The sequence below is a fragment of the Euprymna scolopes genome, chromosome 14 (assembly GCF_053919585.1).
Source record: "Euprymna scolopes isolate OS-2025 chromosome 14, ASM5391958v1, whole genome shotgun sequence".
NCBI classification, from domain to species: domain Eukaryota; kingdom Metazoa; phylum Mollusca; class Cephalopoda; order Sepiida; family Sepiolidae; genus Euprymna; species Euprymna scolopes.
In genome coordinates, this window is record NC_136495.1 from 122,930,188 (window position 1) to 122,951,763 (window position 21,576).

General features: G+C 33.7%; 1 protein-coding gene across 1 annotated transcript in view; it reads right to left on the reverse strand.

Moving 5' to 3' along the window:
• The window catches only part of LOC145292796 (MAM and LDL-receptor class A domain-containing protein 1-like), a 497,041-nt gene that overhangs the window by 217,664 nt on the left and 257,801 nt on the right, over nt 1-21,576 (reverse strand). Inside the window, exons 69-76 of the mRNA XM_080138835.1 lie at nt 21,057-21,200; nt 18,822-19,081; nt 15,461-15,554; nt 10,064-10,198; nt 7,988-8,326; nt 6,666-6,800; nt 4,558-4,817; nt 1,101-1,185 (exon numbers count right to left, since the gene is read on the reverse strand). Coding sequence (XP_079994961.1) covers nt 1,101-1,185; nt 4,558-4,817; nt 6,666-6,800; nt 7,988-8,326; nt 10,064-10,198; nt 15,461-15,554; nt 18,822-19,081; nt 21,057-21,200 — 1,452 coding nt within the window. The remainder of the gene's footprint in view (nt 1-1,100; nt 1,186-4,557; nt 4,818-6,665; nt 6,801-7,987; nt 8,327-10,063; nt 10,199-15,460; nt 15,555-18,821; nt 19,082-21,056; nt 21,201-21,576) is intronic.

Sequence of the window (21,576 nt, forward strand, 5' to 3'; positions counted from 1 at the left end):
CATGACCGAGTAAAAGTCTTAAGTAATTCGTAATTGTATTCTTAGTATAGCTTGCATTGAAGATTACAACTTTAACCCCGAGAAGTGTGTCGATTAAAACTAAATTTTAAATAGTACTTTATCCAATACTCCACGAGTCCTTGTGGCCCCGACACGTTATGGGAATAACACTTACGATGAAATCAGAAGTTCGAATAATCCAGATAATATAAAATTCAAATTGTCTAATATTGTGCGTTTGTTCAGCTTTCATTCATACTAGCCAAATCTAATATTATATCAATATGTGACGCACAACGTTCTCAATTAACAAGATAAACTAATAATTACAATATACAGAAAATATGATATTTGAAATGTAAATGTCAGAATAACATTTATAAATATAAATTAAATATTAATAAAGACGTTATTGGCAAAAAAAAAAAAAATTATCAAAGCGTAAGAACAGAGAAGAAAGATGAAAACTAGAGAGAATTAGGACCATCAAGCATTGCATTTCGCATCACATCTATGATTCAAAAAGTATACTTTTAAATATAACGTCACATCTATGATTCAAAAAGTATACTTTTAAATATAACGTCACATCTATGATTCAAAAAGTATACTTTTAAATATAACGTCACATCTATGATTCAAAAAGTATACTTTTAAATATAACGTCACATCTATGATTCAAAAAGTATACTTTTAAATATAACGTCGCATCTACGTCTCAATTAATACACATTAAAAAATACAGCATTAATCTTTGGATAAATTTACTGTATCACATATTTGATTGAATACGAATCGATGTTCATGTTTAGGAGTGTCTGGCGATCATGTTTAAAATTTCAGCGTAAAGGTTCTTCTAGACATGAAATGATATAAAGAAACAGTCATCTGAGTGTGACTGTATGTAGTATGTTTTTTTTATTTATAGGAAAAGTTATTAGCTACATATATGCATACATTTTTCAGCTGAAATTTTATTTAAAATCCAGTTTCTAAACTGAAATAAACCAATAAATTAACACTTTTTGTTAACGTTTTGGTTGGAGAGAGAGTGGAAGGGATAGATGGGCTTGCCATGTTTCGTGTCATGTGGTACTTACATCTACAGTTTTGGTCTGTTAAAAAGATGTCATCGATGGCGATGTTGATGCGACTGCTTTCACCTTTGATTCCTTCGATTAAGATCTGTCGATACAAAAAATGACACTTAATTACCATGATAATGCTCATCTGTACACAGCACTACTGACTCAAAAATATCCCAGGAGAATTTGGTTGTGAAAACTTGCCTTAGCTTGCATATTCTGATTTTGCTCACCCGGATTTTCACTTATTTCGAGGATTACAAAACGATTTGGATGAACTTAGATTAACCTCACAAAAGGAGATTGAATATGAGTTAAATTCATAGTTCACATCAAAAGTTCAATTTGATGAGCGAGACATTTATAAGCTTGTTGGCAGATTGAATCAAGTTATAGAGAGAACACTTCGTGATTGTTGTAACAAAAGTTTTCAATTAGCATAAAGATTTTTATTTTCCAGATTTAATTTTAAATCGACAAAAACTTTTGCATCGCCATAATATATTTGCATCAAATGAAACCATGAAACAGCAAGATTTAGTTTATTGGTGTTCGTTTCCATTTATGCCCAAGTGAAATATGGCCGTTCATAATAAAATAACAGGAAAAATATTTGATATACTTACATACTAGAAAAATAGATCTTTAAACAAATAAATAAAAATTACGGAAAACTATCGAGTAAAATATTAATTGAAATAAAAATTAATTTTTTTTTTCAGATACGTATGAATCTAGGTTGGACGAACACATTTTACGTCTTTAATTTAAGGGATGAAATAAAAAGTTAGATAAATCAGTATTTCTTTTTAACTTATCCTACGAGTATCGTTTATTTTCATGAAAAATAGTTCACGACAATTTACGAGAAACGACACACTCACTTATTTCCCTTTTATATGACTCTTCGAAATAAGAAATATCAAATAGGTTCAGCTCAACTCAAAATCGGACCTATACTGATTTTAGATTTTACTAGCGGGGGTACCCGTCGTTGCCCGGGAGTGGAGATGTGTGTATGGAGGGGTAAAATAACTGTAGGAAGTCCGGGTGGAGAGAAGTATTAAAAATGGTAGTACAGGGTGGATCAGCACAACAATAGGCAAACCGGGTGGAGAGAGGCATAAAAAAAGAAAGTGATAGTAGCGGGGGATGGGGTATCCGGCGTTGCCCGGGTGTGTGTAGGTGGTGTAGTAAGGAACCCCGGGTGGAGGGAGGTGTTAAAAAAGTGGTAGTAGGGGGAGAGGAAATCAAAATAACAGTCGGCAGCCCATGTGGAGAGAAGTGTAAAAAAATGGTAGTAGCGGGGGCGTGGGGTGGGAATCAAGACAACAGTAGGCAGCCAGGGTGGAGAGAGGTGTTAGAAAAGTGGTAGTGGGCAGGCAGGCTCGAACCTCTGACGCGAAGGCGGAAAAGAAAGTGAAAAGAAAATCTGTTGTCTTACCGATGCCCCATGACGCCATCGGAAGTCAAACCTAACCGATACAAAATGCAAAAATGGCTCGCAAAAAAAAAAAGAAGAAGACTTCTCCTTTTACAAAACTGGCCAGTTTATGGTGAAGGAATTAATGTTTTTGGCCAATTGTTCGATATTTGTCGCCCGAGACATCGCACTTCAAAACGATACCGATCTGGTCAGGATCCGTCGCCTTCTCGAAAGTTTTAGCGAGACATACAAACACACATACATTTTGCCTTTTATAAATATAGACTAGCGGGGGTACCCTGTGTTGCCCGTGTGTTTAGAGGTGTGTGTTGGGTGTGTGTGAATCAAGACAAAAGAATAAGCGAAGTAATAACGCTGTTTAAATATTATAAAAAAACGCACATGACGCAAACGAACGATGTAAAAAAACAAAAAACAAAAAGAAACGTGATGGAAAAAAAACGAACGATGTTAAAACTTCTTTAAAAAATCTGAAAAATAAAAACAAAAAAAGACAGCGAACGCGAAAAATAGGTGTGTGTGTGTGTGTATGTGTGTTGGCGGGGGTAGATGCAAACTAAAAGTAATAACCTCGTTTAAATATAAAAATAAAAAACGAACAAAAAAGAAGTTTTAGGAAAAAGGTAGGCTCGAACCCAAAGCCTTGAGAGTTATAGTCTAATGACATAAAACGACACCGCGAAGACAGTAACTTTAGAGGAGTCGAAAATAAGTGTTTATAAACCCAGGTGGTTTTCTAGGTCAAATCTCATGCCATAGCAGCAGCAGCAGCGGCAGCAGGAGCAGTAGAGAGAAAACGAATTCACAGCACGAATTTTGTAAGATAAAATGTTACATGATAAGGGCTGTCCCCTGTTCATGTAAGTATAAAAATAGAGAGATTAGTTAAAATGAAAATAAGAGAAAGCAGAAATCGAACCCTGGACATAAGTTTTAAAGAACAATAGGTTTAAATGGAATGTCCAGTAAATTGTTAATTCGGATGAAATAAATAATAAATAAACTATTCAATTGTTAAAAGAATGTGGATAATAAAATATGAGTTAAATAAATTAGATATGTAGGTTAAATTCCTTTGTGGAAACAACACAAGAAAAATAGGTTATTGGGAAATCAATGTCGAAAACGTGCAAAGTCGCGCATGTTGAAACACGTGAATTTTGCTCACGTGGCCGGGATGCATGGATTTCTCAATATAGGAGGTGGGAGTTAGTTGGTCGTAGAGAGAGTCAGACAGTCATAGAGACAGTCAGGAGAGACAGTCAGGGGAGACGGTCAATGAGAAAACTCAGAGACAGGCAGACGTCTGAAGCGAGACGTCACTTCAGAAATTAAAATGTGAAACTTTGAATTCTTGGTGATGGAACGACCGGTCGTGAGGAAATAAATTCAGCATGTGTTTTGTGATAAAGCTCATCTTTGTGTTTGTGATTTCTACAAAAAGGTAAATTGTATTGTTATTATATGTCTGTGTATAAAATGTCATTACAACAACATCTCTCTCTCTAAGATACAACATCATATGTAATAAGACAAGAACTCTCACTAAGACTCATATCTTTACTAATAAGAACTCACGTAACATACGCGCACAAGTGGTATCGTCTAATACTACTAATAATAATAACTATATAACAAAAAGTCGGTGAAATAAAAGACTTTTACGACGTCGTTTTGTAAGTGTTACATATGATCTCGATAGCATATAAAAAGCTATAAGAAATAGTAACCCCACCCGCGAGAATCCCGGCGGAAAAAGCCTTTTGCGGGCATACACAAAAAAGCACACACATACATTTTCGCTTTTATATATATAGATTAAAATTCTATTCGATAATTTTCCGTAATTTTTGGCGTAGACATTCACTTTTGCCTCGTACTCAATTAATATAAAATAGTTATCCTGTTATTATGTTTTGAATTGCGATATTCGATTAAGAATTAATGGGGACAGGCAATAATTTATTTGTACGCGTAACAAGGTTTTCTTATAAAAATATACAATACTTGCTTGGTTGGACTTACCTTAAAAGCTTGTTGTTTATGATGGAGCGGCAATCGTGCATAAGCCCAGTATCTAAAATGTGTGGCCCCTGTTAGGGTCCATTCCAGTCTTTTTGATTTGGCAGTGACGGTGTAAATGTTAAGAGTACCGGTGCCGGCGCCGCTCATGTAATACCAAAATGTCATGCAATTATGAAATGTTCCATCGAGTACTTCGCTAATCAGTTCAGCACGTGACCCCGCTTTTAGTTCGTACCCACTTTGGAGAAAGATGAAGTGTCCTGTTGCAAAAATAAATATAAATAGTTAAAAACGCATATTCATATCGGTAGTACTTAACATTGTCTCAGTTTGTATTATTTCAAATTGGTAAAAAGTAAACAGAATCTCAAAAACGATTTTAGTATTTATATACGACAAATTTATGAAAAGAAATGTACGACAGGGCCATAAAACTGCCCATGCTGATTCTCTATTAGTGTGATTCTTAAGCACGTCAAAATCAAGGCACAACAACACGAGTCTATGATATTTTAGTCTGACGATTCCTTACCGGAATGAAATGTGAAAGATTCTGTGTAATTTAATTGCAATATATATTTCCAACACTCAGATCTACTTGCAAATAGAACGCTGTTGAAATAAATACTGGAAATGGATACATAAAATATATCTCCTAATAACATTTTATGTGACCACGTGGATAATATATACATACAAACATACATACATACATACATACATACATAGATACATACATACATATATATATATATATATATATATATATATATATACTAGTATGTATATATATATATATACTAGTATGTATATATATATATATACATATACATACTAGTGCTATATATAAACATTTGATAAAAGAACATAACTATCCTCTCCAATCTTAGAAAGGTCCTCATTGACAATATAAAAATTATACAACGTGAACATAATATTAAAAAATTTTAAATACTTGAAGCGTCATACATTAGAACCCTTCAACCCATTATAAATGATATCGCATTCGAGAAAAGCAGTAACGTTCTAAAATGTCTTGCGTAGTTCGTAGGGGACTGGCTTTGTTAACAGTGTCCACGGACTTGATGATTTTAATACCCGAATTTTTAATCGACCTATCGATTTTCATCGACTCTATGTATTTTAACTTGTCATCACCTAACGCCGTTTATTGTATATTTTAGTTTTCACTTTTAATTCTCATTTTCGCTCCTTCGCACTTTTACTTCAACACCTGAAGATGATTCGTGGACGAATCGAAAGCGCTCGTGACCACAACAGTTATGGAACTTTTATTAATATTTTTGATTTCGATCTAAAAAAGATTATACGGAAAATCGAAAGATTGAAAAAAGAATTAAAAGCAAAGTGTCTCTGTTGCATTTAATAATATTTGCTTGAATGAAAAAATGATGCCTAAATATACCAATTTCATATGTATATATATATATGTAGAATTTTTAGAGCGTGAAATATGAATATCTCACGATCTAAAAATTCTATTATTAATTGCGCGCTAGGTTAGCATGTTGAATGACACCCTAGCAAGTATAAAACTCCTACTTGTGGGACCTCTGCTTGGATTCTCTTTGATTGGATGACCACACCCTTGTTTGAGACGAAGAAGGTTAATTCCATAGTCAGGTTTCGCTGCGGTTTGCTTGATCTGTGTTGGTTAAGGGAATTTTTTGTGTTTGCTCACTTAGCAGAGTACTCGCTTCGCATGCAAGAGATTCGGATTTTCGGGTTTCCAATCTCGAAGTCGGATGTGGCTAACTGATGAGCCAAATTGAGGACGAAACTCAAGTTTGGACTTCTGGATTGTTGGCTTTAATGGCTCTTGTAAGCTGCGACGTTGCTTGATTTTGGAAATAATTACATACATATGTATACATTATATATATATATATATATATCTGTGTGTGTGTGCATGCATATGAGTTTTTATTGGAGATATTTTCCAATATGTATTTCAACAGTGCTCAATATCTAGCAGAGCATTATATTATATACGGCAACAAGTTCTATCAAGGCATGAAAAGAAAACTGTAAACGACACATCTCTATAATCTGGAAGTTACCATTGATCCAAGTCTGTAATTGTTTACCTGTAATTAAGTCTGTTGTGTGGTCTTGATGCGGCGCCCCTAAGATCCTCAAATGACCAGTTCCAATTTGCCAGTCAAAGTCATCAGTTCGCTTATTATTCCAGGTGCACCAGCCTTTTTCAAAATCACAGTTACCTTGAAAATAAAACATTAATACGTTTATCTTAATTAGTTCTATGGCGATATAGATGGCAAGCGTTCAAAATATGTTTCAAGTAAATATATCCTTTCAATAATGTGTTTGAAATACTAAATATGCTATTGTTTAGGATTTTAAGAATGTAACACCATATATTATTTACCGATATAGCAACAACCAATGTATTTCGTGTTCATACGTACGTACATTATCATCTTTCACACATGTTTTTAAAAAAATAAGGTTATCATTCATTTATCCAATGTCGCGAAGGTAAAAAAAAATCCGACTTTGTTCATTTCCAAATAAATTTAAATAATTGACATTGCTAATATTATAAATAAATAAATAACAGTCATATTTTATTCATTTCTTTATTCAAAGAATATTGAGCAGACAAAATTATTTTACGAAAAAAGTCTAGCTTAATTGCCACATATATTTTCATAACTTAATATATAAGAAACAGGCGAGCGCTCTCATTTGTTATAATAAATGAGTATGCGAATAACTAAGAGTCTGATTAACTGATTAGCAAACCCAGTACCATAAGGATAAATAAAAACACGAAGAAACACCAATTCCATGCAAGAGCCTGACGAATCCTCACGAGCATGCAACGCGAAAAATTCTGTGTAGCTTAATTGCCATATATGTTTTTAAAACTTACTATTATATATATATATTATATATGATTCTGTATGATAGAAAGCAATAATAAAACATGGCTTATTACATGGTCTTGCCACAGTACGTTGTAGACAATATGTAAGATCTTTATGTGATCTATAAAGTTTATTAAATCAAGCAACATTTAATGAACGGATAGACACTTATGTAATAAATGAATGCGTAAAGATTCTACGCGTCGTCTACAAAATAGGTCACTGTAAATAAGAATAAGTAATCCACAGTACAGAAAATAGTGTCTGTTTGTATATTGGGTGACCGTAAAAACAGAAGGGTACTTCTGCAGTTTATTAACCTTGCTATATTTCAGATATGATTTTCAAGTTAAATTCAACTTTTACGGAATCATTTGTGTATTACACTGTTATGTGAAAATACAGACTAGTTACAAAATGTCCATGTTTCTATGTAAAGAATGGGTTTCTAAATAGTAATGTTATTATTCGATCGTGGTCTGTAAACTGCAAAAATTGCCCCAAAAAGATCCGCTTACCGGCTTTCGGACATTCTCCTTCAAAAATCCCGAAGTCATCAATTGAAATATCGACGACTTTCATATCAGTCACAGCTTCAATTTCAATCTGGAAACTGCCCGTGGTGGTCACGGTCATTTGTGCCAACGACCAGACATCGCCCTGTTGACCACTTCTTGACCACAGTTTAAACCGGGTTCCATTTATAACCGCATAGACATTCAGCGTACCGGCGTTTTCTTTATCCATGTAATACCAGAACTCGGCACATTTGCTGATTTTGGACGTATAAGTTGCACTTACAAGAGTAGCTGTTTGTCCAGAATTGTAATGAGATCCCGAAGCCAGCATATAATGACCTGAAAAAAAAAGCAATACAAGAGACAAATGTATTTGACTAGGATCAGTGTAGAGGTCGTCTGCCTTTCTCTTTTTCTGTCGTCGTAGCAAACCTTGTATATAACAATATTAGAGACATCTGTATAAAAATAGAACCGGTGTAGAGATCGTTTGCCTTTTATTCTTTCTTCGTAGCACACACTCTATATAGTGATATCAGAGAAAAGTGTGTAAGAATAGTATTCGTATGTTAATTTGTCTGTAGTGTACAAAATTATGTAGAACGGTAGTTTCTATTTTATAATAGAAGACGGCTTGGCTATTACATCACTAGCACAGGGAGCTAATATGGTAAACTAGTAGTGAGAATTGGATCTCTTTCGTTTAGAACCACCAGAGAGGTCAGTTCGGCTTTTTAATAACTGCTTAATCTCGCAGGCGGAAGATGTGTGTTTTTATAAGATGTGTAAATTTATATCTGAAGAACTAATGACAATCAAAAGAGATTTTTAAAAGCCCAACTTCTTTTGTTGTTGTTTGTTTTGTATAAAAATTCGTAAAAGCGGTTACTGAGACAAAGAGAAGAGCGATAACAGATGGAAACATTGGATAGCACGTCACCAACGTTACATTGCTCTCGTTTCCGGCAGCCGTGATCAGGTAGAAGTACAATGTAACTCACAATTATAGTCTAACCTTTTTCAGTTACATCTTAATGAACTCGGGGATCTTTATGCCAAACCCGAGAAACCATACAAACTTTTTCATTTAATAAGCAACGGTAGTTTGATGGCTCAATGATTAGTGCGGTTGATACTAAGATAACAGTTACGAATTATTTCCGATTTCTCCCAAACTATGGCTGATGGAAAGAGAACAAGCTAATACTCTGGATATAATAAAGGGTTTCATTAAAAATTCGTACAGATTCCCGAGTTCGACATAAAAATTCCTAGGTTCGACAAGATGCACCTGAACAAGGTCAGAGTTTACATCGTCCGAACCGTTGCAAAAATAATATCCAGGATGAGAATAGTCACGCCATTACAAAACATTTTTAGCTAAGTTATAATCCAAAATTTATTTGAAGAAGAAAAATATGACAATCTCTCTAAAAATTTGTATTTTGTTTGTAATCTTGATTCTAAAATAAAGATATCCGAAATTCTCATTTTTCATACTATCCAGAAAAATAACAAACAAAAATAACAAAAGTAGAATTTACACGCATATGTTCACGTGTGTAGATTTTGCCTGTTTTTAAAATTTCATTTTCTTATCCTTTCTACTAAGGCTGCATCTATCTCCTGCCTGTCCTCTGTCATTAAGTAAAGTTTAACAGCTACGTTTTGTAGCTGTAGGAATTGCGAAGTTATAGAGGATGGTGTATGACTTATTTCCAACTGTTATTTCTGGTGCATGATCCTAAAACCGATGCTACATTCGATAGTCAAATTTTTACAGATCGTTCATTGATTAATATGTGACACTTCTAATAAAAACTCACAGCTTGAACTATGTATTAAAATATCCGTGCCATTTACCAGAAATGGAACGCCTGTTTATTTCCACTTTGAAAACAAAACATTCAGCCATCTTTGACTCTTTTTTTTTGTAATTTTACGATTGTTGCAGATAATTGTAGATAAAATCGAAACAGGAATCAAATTACTTCTAAATTTAATGGCAAGTTATAATCCTTTAATCCCAGTTTAACTCCAGCAAAAATAACGTTTATTAACAAAGATTATAATTACCCTGCGATATACCGAATGTGTGGTCTTTTTGACGCACTACATAGTTACGTGCTGTAGTCCATCTCCAATCAAAGTCATCTTTTTTACTTTGGTGAAAGTCACAAATCTTTCGCTCTTCAAAGCCACACGTCATATCTGAAAGACAAAAAAAAAAAAAAAAAAAAAAAATCATTGTCATGGAAGTTTTAAATTTCAAAGAAAAGAATTTTAATGTTTGAAAACTGTTTCTAGCACGTATGTTATATTAATCAGAGGAATATATTTTGTATCATAAAGCAGTTCAACTTGTTTATAAAAACAACAAGCAAAAACCTTTTTTCAAATTTAAATAAATATGATAAAATTAATGTGTACTAATGAAATGTTTCCTCTACCATTCATTTGTGTAAAATGTCTCATAAAAAACATTGATGCAAATTCTATTTATCAAAGTAATATTATCAGAATCCAAATGAAGTAAAACCATCAAACATAACAAGAAAAAAATACTGAATACTAATTTCCAATTCCTCCCATGCCATCTAACAATGCATTTCTCTATGAAAGATGACTTTTGAAAATGTTTTCTTATTTCTATAGCAACATTTAATTCGTCAAAATTTATATAAATTTTTCTTAATGCATTCATTCTGTAATTTAAAATCAATACGATCTTGTACTTGTACTCGTTTGTAAGGCATCTAAATATAAAACTCACAGACTATAATAAAATTAATTTTTTAATTGATTCTTATATTAAAACATTTTTTCGTACTTCCTATAGAATAAAATTAATTTTTCAAGCTAATAATACAGAAAATTGTTGCCCAAGAAAAAAATAACGAGATGATTCCATTTCCGTTAGATGAGAACTGATATTCATTTTTGTTTGACGAAAGAGATTGGAAATACGTCGCTGCACAACTCATGTTCCCTATCGATCAAAGTTATGACAACAGAACCATTGCCAGCACCCTCAAAATGCATCGCTGGATTGCCACGAACAACAGGGAGGTGTCCAGGATGAGGAAAAGTTTCTGACCACGGTTATAGTTTTTGGTACGGTTTCAAGTGAGGGCCATATTACGCCACCTCACCTGGGTGTGCTGAAGAGTGTAGTGATCCTTTGGTGTAATCAGATGGTCGCTGTCAGACCCTGGGTGTGGCAGCAGAACTCGGACTGGCCCACAAGTCCAAAAAGACTCAGGCTTGTCTTCAGAAAGAGTGCTACGACTTTATAACATCTTATTATTGACCTCCCCTCTTCCCCCGATCTGAACCCGTTGAACTACTTCGTTTGGTCATACGTCGAGAGCATAACCAACATAACTTCCCACAATATGAAAGCCAGCCTGATCGCTGCCATCCGCCGATGATTCGCCGAGCTCCTGTTTGCGCTTGTGAAAAAGACATACTCCCGGTTCCGGACCCGTATCGAGGTGGTGATTGATGCTGAAGGCGGCTACATTGAATAGATGTCAGCTCTACTACATAATCAAGGTATCAATTAAAGGAGCAAGGACCAAGGTTTCATTAAAAAAACAAAAAAAAAAAACGTGTTAAAAAAAAAGGTTTTAAACTTCGGAATTTACAGGTAAATTTCTAAAAAAAAAACACTTCTGTTTTTGTTTTAAATTTGAATATATTATTTATTGATCTTTTATCTTCAACTTTATTGAGTAAATTAATTATTTACTTTTTAATATACATTTCAAAATGGGGGGGGGAGGCGTGAATTAAAAAAAACGTTTGTCTAAAATATTATATTCAGTTTATTGGAAAGAGCATAACATTTTACATTGACCCTGAAAATATCGTCAAATTGAATCAATAGAAAAATTTTGACAGATTTTTAAAGTTTAAAAATTGAAAAATACTTAACTCGTAAAATTCAATTGATTTCATTACTGTTTTTTAAAAAATAAAAAATAATATTTCTATTACTTTTAAAACAACTTTAATAGTTTATTTTGGAAGTATAATCCATAAAGAAAATAAATAACCCACTTTTAAAAAGAGAAATTACGATTTTTTTAATATTTTATTCCCAGTTTCGTGTAAGGGGTGTTAAAAAATCCCCCCAAATTCTGATACACCTAGTACATCTCTGAAGGTTAAGTAAATTTCCGATTCATTCCTTATTAAAAAAAAACATTTTTAATGCATTACCACTGTGAAGCTAATGCGCGCACAAATTAAAGACATTTCAAAGAAGTGAATCTATGTAAGGTTTATTTCCGTGCACGCAGCGAATGCGATTTGTGTCTCTCCCGGTGTGTTAGTTTTCGAATTCATTTAAAAAATGGAGTATGCATAAAGTGTTTGTTTAATTTGCTATTTTCATTCTTGCTTCACCTCACTACTTGAAATGGTTTCGTTTGTTGGGAATAAAATGCCAAATGTTTTACTCATTAACTTCTGTGTGACATAACGGAAGTCTTTATCATAGAGTGATGAATTCTTAAATAAACTTGGTCTGCTTTATGACCGTCAATCACATCGGATGTCGAGGCTGAAATCTGGGAGCACCGAGGTGTTTGGAGTAATTTATTAGATGTTATTACATTCTCACACGGTTTGATCCGAAAGCTGGTTCAGTTGTGAAAAAAAAAAGAAAAAAAAGGGAGACAATTCCAAAGGGAGCGGTCCGAGGAAATAAGCTATTATGTTGCGTTGTTGAATGTATATATATAATCTTTTAGCTGCACTTTTAATGCTTGCTAAAATCATATGTACACACTGGCAATTCTTTTTGTCGCTGTTCTCAAAATCAACGCAGAGGCGAATTTTTCAACGTATAAATTTTATTTACAATTACGCTTCTTGTTCATAGACAAAGACAGAAAGAGAAACCTTAGTTTCCAGAAGTTGATTGGCGTGTGGTCGACGACGGAGAGGTGTGAATATGTTAATCACGTTCGCCGCTGTGTTTGCTCGTTTCCGTTTTCTGTGGTTTAGGTTTCTCTTATACAGTTATAAATCAACATTCCTGGAATTGTAAACATCAATATACCACATTTAATTTTGCATTGCGCAATTGATAACTTTTGACCTTGTAATGTAAACAGTTCTTTGTTTTCGTGCTAAGTACAATACTGGTCATTTTTATGGGATACAAGAATGTAGATCAAATCCATTCGTTCAGAGAGCACAAGTGCAGTATATTCGTCGAAGCAAATTCCGTGGAAGGTTTTATAAAACACATGCAGAGATGGCATTGTGACAGGGATTACAGCTTGGTAGATCGCACAGAATCTATTAGGTTAAAGACTTTTATATTTCATTCTGTTCAAGACGGAGAGACTAATGCTTGGTAGACCAGCCTAAAATGTGTCATCAATAACTGCTAGGGTAGATTGAATTATGGGGGAGTGTAAAATTATTCTTTTATTTGTCATTTCTCCCTGGTCCACTCTAATTCAACGTATAAGCTAAAGTTGCATGGTATGCTATACATACATAATTATATCATGAAGTAACAGTAAAACAGAACAAGAATATAAATGAATACGAGTTGAAACAGATGCACTGTGGGCACTGCAAAGCTGCTGCAAAGAAGGTGGGCTCTCTTTACTGTGGTAGAAAGTTAGTTACACCTGAAAGTATCCTGTACATCTACAAAGCCACTATTCCTCCATGTATGGAATATTGTTGCCACATTTGGGCTCGTACATCTACTACTAGTTTCTGTCTTTCTAAAACATTTTTCAAACGAAAGTCGCGAACCTAATAGATGTCAGCTCTACTACAGAGTCAAGTTACCTGAATTGATTTTTTTAAAATATAAGTTTTAAAATAAAGCTGGGGTGTTTTTTAGGGTGGCACTTTTATTGCTCCACCCTGTACAATTTTGTTTCTTTTATAAAGATTTTCTCATATTTTATTTGATTTCTGGGGACGAGGCATCTTACACGGTGAGATCTTTTGAGGATTCTAACAGTCCTGTTAAGTGCAATTGCTTGGACCTCACTTGCACTTGGTTTTTAAATTCTTTTCTAGGAGCCCGATTGCACCTATGATTACTGGAATGATTGAGGTTTTCCTAAGATTCCAGTTTCTTTTCATATATATAAGTCATTGCTATTTACATCCCTCTTCTATTTCAGTTCATTATTTAGACTGACGTCAACTAAGATAGTTATTCTCTACTTTTTGACCAATATCACGATGTCAAATTTAACAGTTTTGTTTACTACGTATGCAGTTGTAGGGATATTTCCCCCGTGTATGGAATATTGTTGCCACATTTTGGCTGGTACATCTACTACTAGTCTCTGTCTCTCTAAATCATTTTTCAAACGAAAGTCGCGAACCTAATAGGTCCCGTATTATCAGCTAGGCTTCAACCTCGGTCCCATCGATGAAATATTGCTTCCCTCTGTCTGTTTTACAAGTATTTTAATTTTTAATTTTAATGGTCCACTCTAATTCAACGTAGATAATCTTGCGTATAAGCTAAAGTTGCATCGTATGCTATACACACATAATTATATCATGAAGTAACAGTAAAACAGAACAAGAATATAAATGAATACGAGTTGAAACAGATGCATTGCGAGCACTGCCAAGCTGCTGAAAAGAAGGTGGGCTCTCTTTACTGTGGTAGAAAGTTTGTTACGCCTGAAAGTATCCTGTACCTCTACAAAGCCACCACTCCTCCATGTATGGAATATTGTTGCCACATTTTGGCTGGTGCATCTACTACTAGTCTCCCTGTCTCTCTCTAAAACATTTTTCAAACGAAAGTCGCGAACCTAATAGGTCCCGTACTATCAGCTAGGCTTCAGCCTCGGTCCCATCGATGAAATGTTGCTTCCCTCTGTCTGTTTTACAAGTATTTTAATGATAGGTGCTTCGACGAATTACAAGCCCTTGTACCCCCTCGACGTAAATATCTCTGACAAACCCAACAAGCAACAAAATCCCACCCCTACATAGTAGAAATTTCTAGATGCCAGAAAGCCTTCTTCTCTAATAGTTTTTTTTCCCTAGGATTGCTAGACTTTTGAATTCTCTTCCGGGTCCTTGCTTCCTTGACTGTACTGACATGCATAAATTCAAGTATAATGTAAACGGACATCTTGCTACTCAACTCCATGCATAATACCCCTATAAATTATGTCCCAGATAGTAGAGCCCTACATCAAAGTGGCACTGTGCCCTGCTTGGGGTGAAAAAAGATATTAAGGATTTGAAGCATACAGACCTTTACCATAATTATTGGATTCGGCAATAAATATACCGAATCGGTTGATATGCCTTAAACCCCCCCCCCCAAAAAAAACAAACAAAAAAAAACAACAGAAAAAGATACTTAATTTTTATAGAATCTAATTTGAAGAAAAATCCTCCAAATGCACTATACATTAACATAGACGTTCTGAATGAACTTGAAATTAAGAAAGAGTAAGGTCTTACCTGTTGAAATCCCGCAACCTTTGAAGGAGAAGGCAATATCGTCAATTGCAATATCTCCAAGCATATGTGGTCCTTTGCGACCTTCTAGAACAATCTGAATAATATTTAAACCAAAAACTATGTACGCGTGATAATATGAATACAATTTTTTTTATATAATTAAAATCAATTCCTATGAGAATTAATTTCCCAAGCAAAATGAAGGTCAATATCCAATACTTAAACACTTAAAAAGTTGTTTAAAAATTGCAATGGATCTGTAAATAAATCAACAATCAAAGTAATGTCATACTGTGATTTAATACCGATTTTGAAGCAACTTTCATTTGTTCAAGTATGCACTGAGTCCTTCCAGAAATTGTATATATATGATGATGGACCTCATCCCCCCCACAGCGATAACAATTAAGTTGTCCTGAAATCCACACTTATGATTTATTTATAGTGATGAAGGCTTTGTGTAAAACCAACCACAATTTTTGGTACAACCACTAATTTCATTCGGTTTAATAGGTGCCACAGGACATAGAAGACAGTAGGCCTCGGGGGTTTCATCAGAGTGTACATCCTCCTATTGTTATTCATATGGCAGTGAAATTATCTCGAGTTTTTGGATAAAGGAATTTGCTTGGCAATCATGTGAATGTGAACATCGCATTGTGTCAGAGTGATATTTTAGTTGATGTTGTGTTCGTATTATTTGGATTCATCGGACTACTGTTCTCATCTTGAGTGTGATTTTCACAATGTTTCGGTCGATATAACCTCCGACCTTCTTCAGGTGTTTCTTGTCAAACTTGGGAATGTTTCTGTCGAACTCGGGAATTTGGACGGACGAAGATTAAGGGTATATCTCTCCTAATAGATTAAACGCGTCCCCAAATACTAACCTGGAAATTTCCACGTCTATACAATTACAAAGATAAATATAAATATTACCTTAAAACAGGAACCTAACCAGACGATAAAAAACCCTCAATATTCCAGAGAGAACAATTAAAGAAATGGAAAAAATTGATAATGAAAAATAAAATTGGATGAATTACAATATTTATTAATCCATAAAAAAATTAAACTATGAATTATAATAATTAAATATCCTTTACCCATGAATTTTCAAAAATGATTTTTTATTAGAGAATAGACTATTATAAAAATTCGACATTTTTTAGCGTACATTTGAAAATACATAAATATGAGAAACATTCATGCATTTGTTTACAAATGGTTTATCCTTTAATTATCTTTTAAAATCCATTGAATAAGAATTATTCTTTATTATAATTAATTGTTTAAATTTTTGATGGATAAATGCATATTGCAATTCACTCAATTTAAAAAAAAGCATTAAATTAAAAAAAAAACATTTAAGCTTTCGTTGGAAAATTATTTTACCAATAAGTCAATCGCTAATGCAATTTGCTTTCACAAATTCACAATAGACCCTAAGATTTTGTCTTTTTACAAAACTATTCACCCCCTCCTCTCTCTCTGTCATATATATATATATATATATATATATATATATATATATATATATATATATATATATATGTTTTGAGAAAAATAGAAAAACCGAATGAAATTATTAAAATAATCAACGTTTCGTCCTTATTTCAGGCGACATCTTCAGGATATTGATATATTCAGGATATTATATATATTACATATATATATATATATATATATATATATATATATATTATATATGTATTATATATATTATATATATATATTATATATATTATATATATATATATATAATCTGTCTGTACACACACTTTAAAGAAATAAATAGAATATACACCATAAAAATATTTCGTAAAGTTCCTTTTTTATCGCCGACAGGTAGCACTTAACACTGTATAGTAAAATGTTACGATATCAATGTTTTGAACTTTTCAACGTATCTTTTATTTCATCTATGAATATTACAATAATATATCACCATTTAAACATGATACTGGTCAAAAGATAAATTAACATTCACAGAGTTTCCGAGGAGTCATGCTTTAGGTTAATATAATGATGGACTTAATCAGCGTGACATCGTAGTCGCAAACCCCGAGATTCCACTTTTAAATATTTCAATATATCAGCAATGGGAAATAATCAGTTCTATCGTGCGTAGGTCCATCACGATCCTCTTGAGAGCAGTCTTTATTATTAATTTAAATAAAGGTGTCTATTTGCCTCTTGTATCACTATATGTAAATTTTTTTTACATAATTTATTTCTTACCTAAAAATGATAAATTTATTAACATTTGAAAAAAACAAAAAACAAAACAAAAACAAAACTAATAAGGATTTTATTGTAATTTCAATATTTCAAACAGCAATCTGTGCTTTATCAAAAGGGTTTTCTTTTATAAAGAATTGCACTAGATACTTTTATACTTATTTCTTAAATGATATCTATATTATATTTCTCGTAAACTGTTTGTCTGTCTGTCTGTCTGTTCGTTCCACTTTTTCCTAATTACTGTCTATCTGTCTGTCTGTTCGTTCCACTTTTTCCTAATTACTGTCTGTCTGTTCGTTCCACTTTTTAAAACCTACTGTCTGTCTGTCTGTTCGTTCCACTTTTTCCTAATTACTGTCTATCTGTCTGTCTGTTCGTTCCACTTTTTCCTAATTACTGTCGGTCTGTCTGTTCGCTCCACCTTTGTTATTATAAGGTGCAGATATGCTAATAAGAGTAACAAAAATCAGTATTTACTGCAAAAATAATCACACATTTTCCTATATTCAACATTCCATTTCGCATAAAGCACTCATTTTTCATCCGTTCGATAAACACAGTTAGGGAGAAATAAAGATTAATAAGGATTAGTAACCTGATTAGTAACAAAAATAATAGAACGCGAAGCATAATCTGGGTTAAACCACCAAATAAAAGGGAAGTAAAAACACAAAGTAGCAACACCATTTTTCCTTTTATAATTACCTATGTGTATTAATGTGATCTTTAATTATTGCTTCATAGATAATGTGGAATCAATAATAAACAAACACAAAGAAAATAATTGATAACTGTAATATTAAAGCTGATACTATTAGTGTTATTAATACTAATTTATCTGACAAGTGTACCGATAAAACGTAAGATTTACATGCAGAGTGGGAAATCTGCATAAGATAGATAGATAGATAGATAGAGAGAGAGAGAGAGAGAGAGAAAGAGAGAGAGAGGGAGAGGGAGTGTGTGTGTGGGGGTGTTTGAGAGAGAGAGAGAGAGAGAGAAAGAGAGAGAGAGAGAGGGGTGCATAAATATTGACCAATGTTTTTATGGATTCCGTTGGCTCCATCATATCATCTATTCATTTACTTTAAAAAGTCATATATGTTGTAATACACACCTGTATGTTATTGTTACTATGAATTGGCACCAGTGCTTGGTGCCAAACGGGGTCAGTGGTGCCAGTCCTTGTCCAGACTGCTGAGAGGTTTCCTTTATCTTTGATGTATACGGTTAACGTGTCAACGTCCGGACCGTACATGAAGTACCAGAATTGCAAGCATCCTGTCATTGATGGGATAAAGCTTTTTGATTCCAGGTGTGCTTTGTCGTTCGGCCGCTGCGGACTGGATGTCTCAATGAAAATGTAATGTCCTTTTTCTGAAGAGTAAAGATTAGAAAACCATATAGAAACGTGGGTGGTTTCTATGACCTCGATGGATACATTACTTTATATATTTAGTGTCCTTAACTTACTGCGACATCAAAAAGATTGCGTTTTTTTTCTTTCAAAAGGACATTTATTCATTTATAGCTTATTGAACATGCATTAGATTTGAAAAAAAAGTGCATCTATTTACAAATAATTCTTATTACCCATGTCAAAAAGGTTATATTTGAAGTTGAGATCGTTTGTTCGGATACAGCATAGCGTTCACATTGCTTGACCAATTGTTACTTGATTTGATCAAAATATTGGGTGTATAATGGATGGGGATATGTATAGTATAACTTATAACTAATATAGTTTTTTCGATATTGGTCAAAGATCATAAAAAGTGAAAGTCACAATTTTAGTAAAACTTCGGTTCTATGAACTTGTTACTTGGCTTTTATTATAGCTAATCGTGTCTTGCATCTTATATCTTCATTATATCGTATGAACTTGAAGATAATATTGTTGGCATTGGTTTTCCCGATATTTTTCTATTCAGAATTCGTTCTAGAAAGATATTGAACATTACGGGAAGGACCACATTATTATTATTATTATTATTATTATTATTATTATTATTATTATTATTATTATTATCTTTTATTTTATCATTTAATTCGTTCCTTTCATTTTCTAATTATATATATATGTGTGTGTGTGCGTGTGTGTTGTGTTGTTGTATTATAAAGGGGATCGTGTGTGATCGTCTAATCAGAATTAACGTTGTGTGATCGTCTAGTGGTCAGTCTATTAAATGATATGTTCATATGCCGTTGTGTGTGTGTGTATCTGTGGTACATGTATTTTTCGACATACCTTCTGCGTCGTCGATGTTGGTCTATCTGGATTCATCTCGTGTCTTGGAGGGAGACTAGTACCTGTTTGGACAAAGATTCAATCACTCCAAAACGATGAATTGGTTTTATAGTTTATTTCACTTTCCAGATGTTTCACAGAAGGATAGAAAGTGAATCTCTGGCTTGCGTGGTTTCTCTTGGTCTCATTTCTACACACGTCAGCATCCCTTCCCCCCTCCAGTGAAGAGGAGGAGACGACTGTGAAGCCATCCATTGCCTTTTAAGTCCAAACTAAATCTCAACGATTCAGCTAACCTGATCTTGTGACTCACGCGCAATCCGATCAGCTGATCCTGACTTCTGGTCAACGTGTCTGCAATATAATTTACAACCCCCTCTCTCTCTCTCTTTGATCCATTGTCTAACAGATATATATTTAAATCAGTTGTTTTGATGTTGATGCCGATGAAGACGAATGCGGAATTAAATTTTTTTAAAAAGGCAACGTTCTTTTCATTGACAAGCGGTGACAAGAACTATCTCGTGAACTATTTCAAAAGTTTTAGTAACCGAAAGATTTCCAGTATTTTCAACGTCTTTCATTTTGATATATTTCGCTACATTTTGTGATCAAGAGGGGGTGGTCCGCTCGAAATATCAAAATAAAAAATATCCAAAAATAAAAACTAGAAGCATACTGGAATAACGTATTGAATCTTGATAATCAATGGTGATTGGAATCTGAGATTCGAATCATACGACTGACGAAGCACTTGTATAGATGCCACTGATGATTTTTCGTAAATGTAAAAATAATCATTATTTTCAAGATCTTGCTCAAAGTTCTCAAACAATGTTGAAGCAGAGTTTCAGATTCATCAACGTTATGTAAAGCTAAGCTTTGTATAAAGATGATTAACTGTTACGGAATATCTAGTACCGAATACAAACATTTTATTAAGATATATACGTGAGAATCAGTTCATCAAGAGGGTAAAACCCTAGCGACAAACCAACGTCCTGCTACTGGGATCTTACGTGCCATCCGTTTCCTTAGTGTTAAGTAACTGGAACAAGCTTCGCTTTCATGACCCTTCTTGTACGCAGAGTAGATTTTACTTACTTGTTTTTAAAGTATGGTCGACAGTAGGACCCGTTTGTATTGATGGAGTGCTGCCGAAATTCAGTTTCCAGTCGAAGTCGTCATCTTTACCCTGCTGCCAACTGCAAAGTCCGATTTCAAAATCGCAGTCGAAAGACGTAGGACCTGAATGAAGAAATAGAAACAGAATACATTAACTTTTGAAACCAATGTTTATTTGAATACATTAATGAAGTTAGCGAATCTTGAAAGAAAATAAAGACTGGCCAGGTTAAAGAGAGAAGCAATACAACTTATGTCGACGTGACCAAATAAATTGCCTTTTCTCCATGAGGTAGTTACCGTCTGAAAAACCTCACAATTATGTTTATGGAGTGATTCCATCATACAAACCATAACCTGATACGCACTTGTTACAATATTACTCAACCAGACAAAGAAACCAGTTAGAAGACAAGAGGTAAGCATTACTTATATCTTATTATTAAAACCATTTACCATCTGGTGCAGATTACATAACTTCAGTAACCATGACTTATTT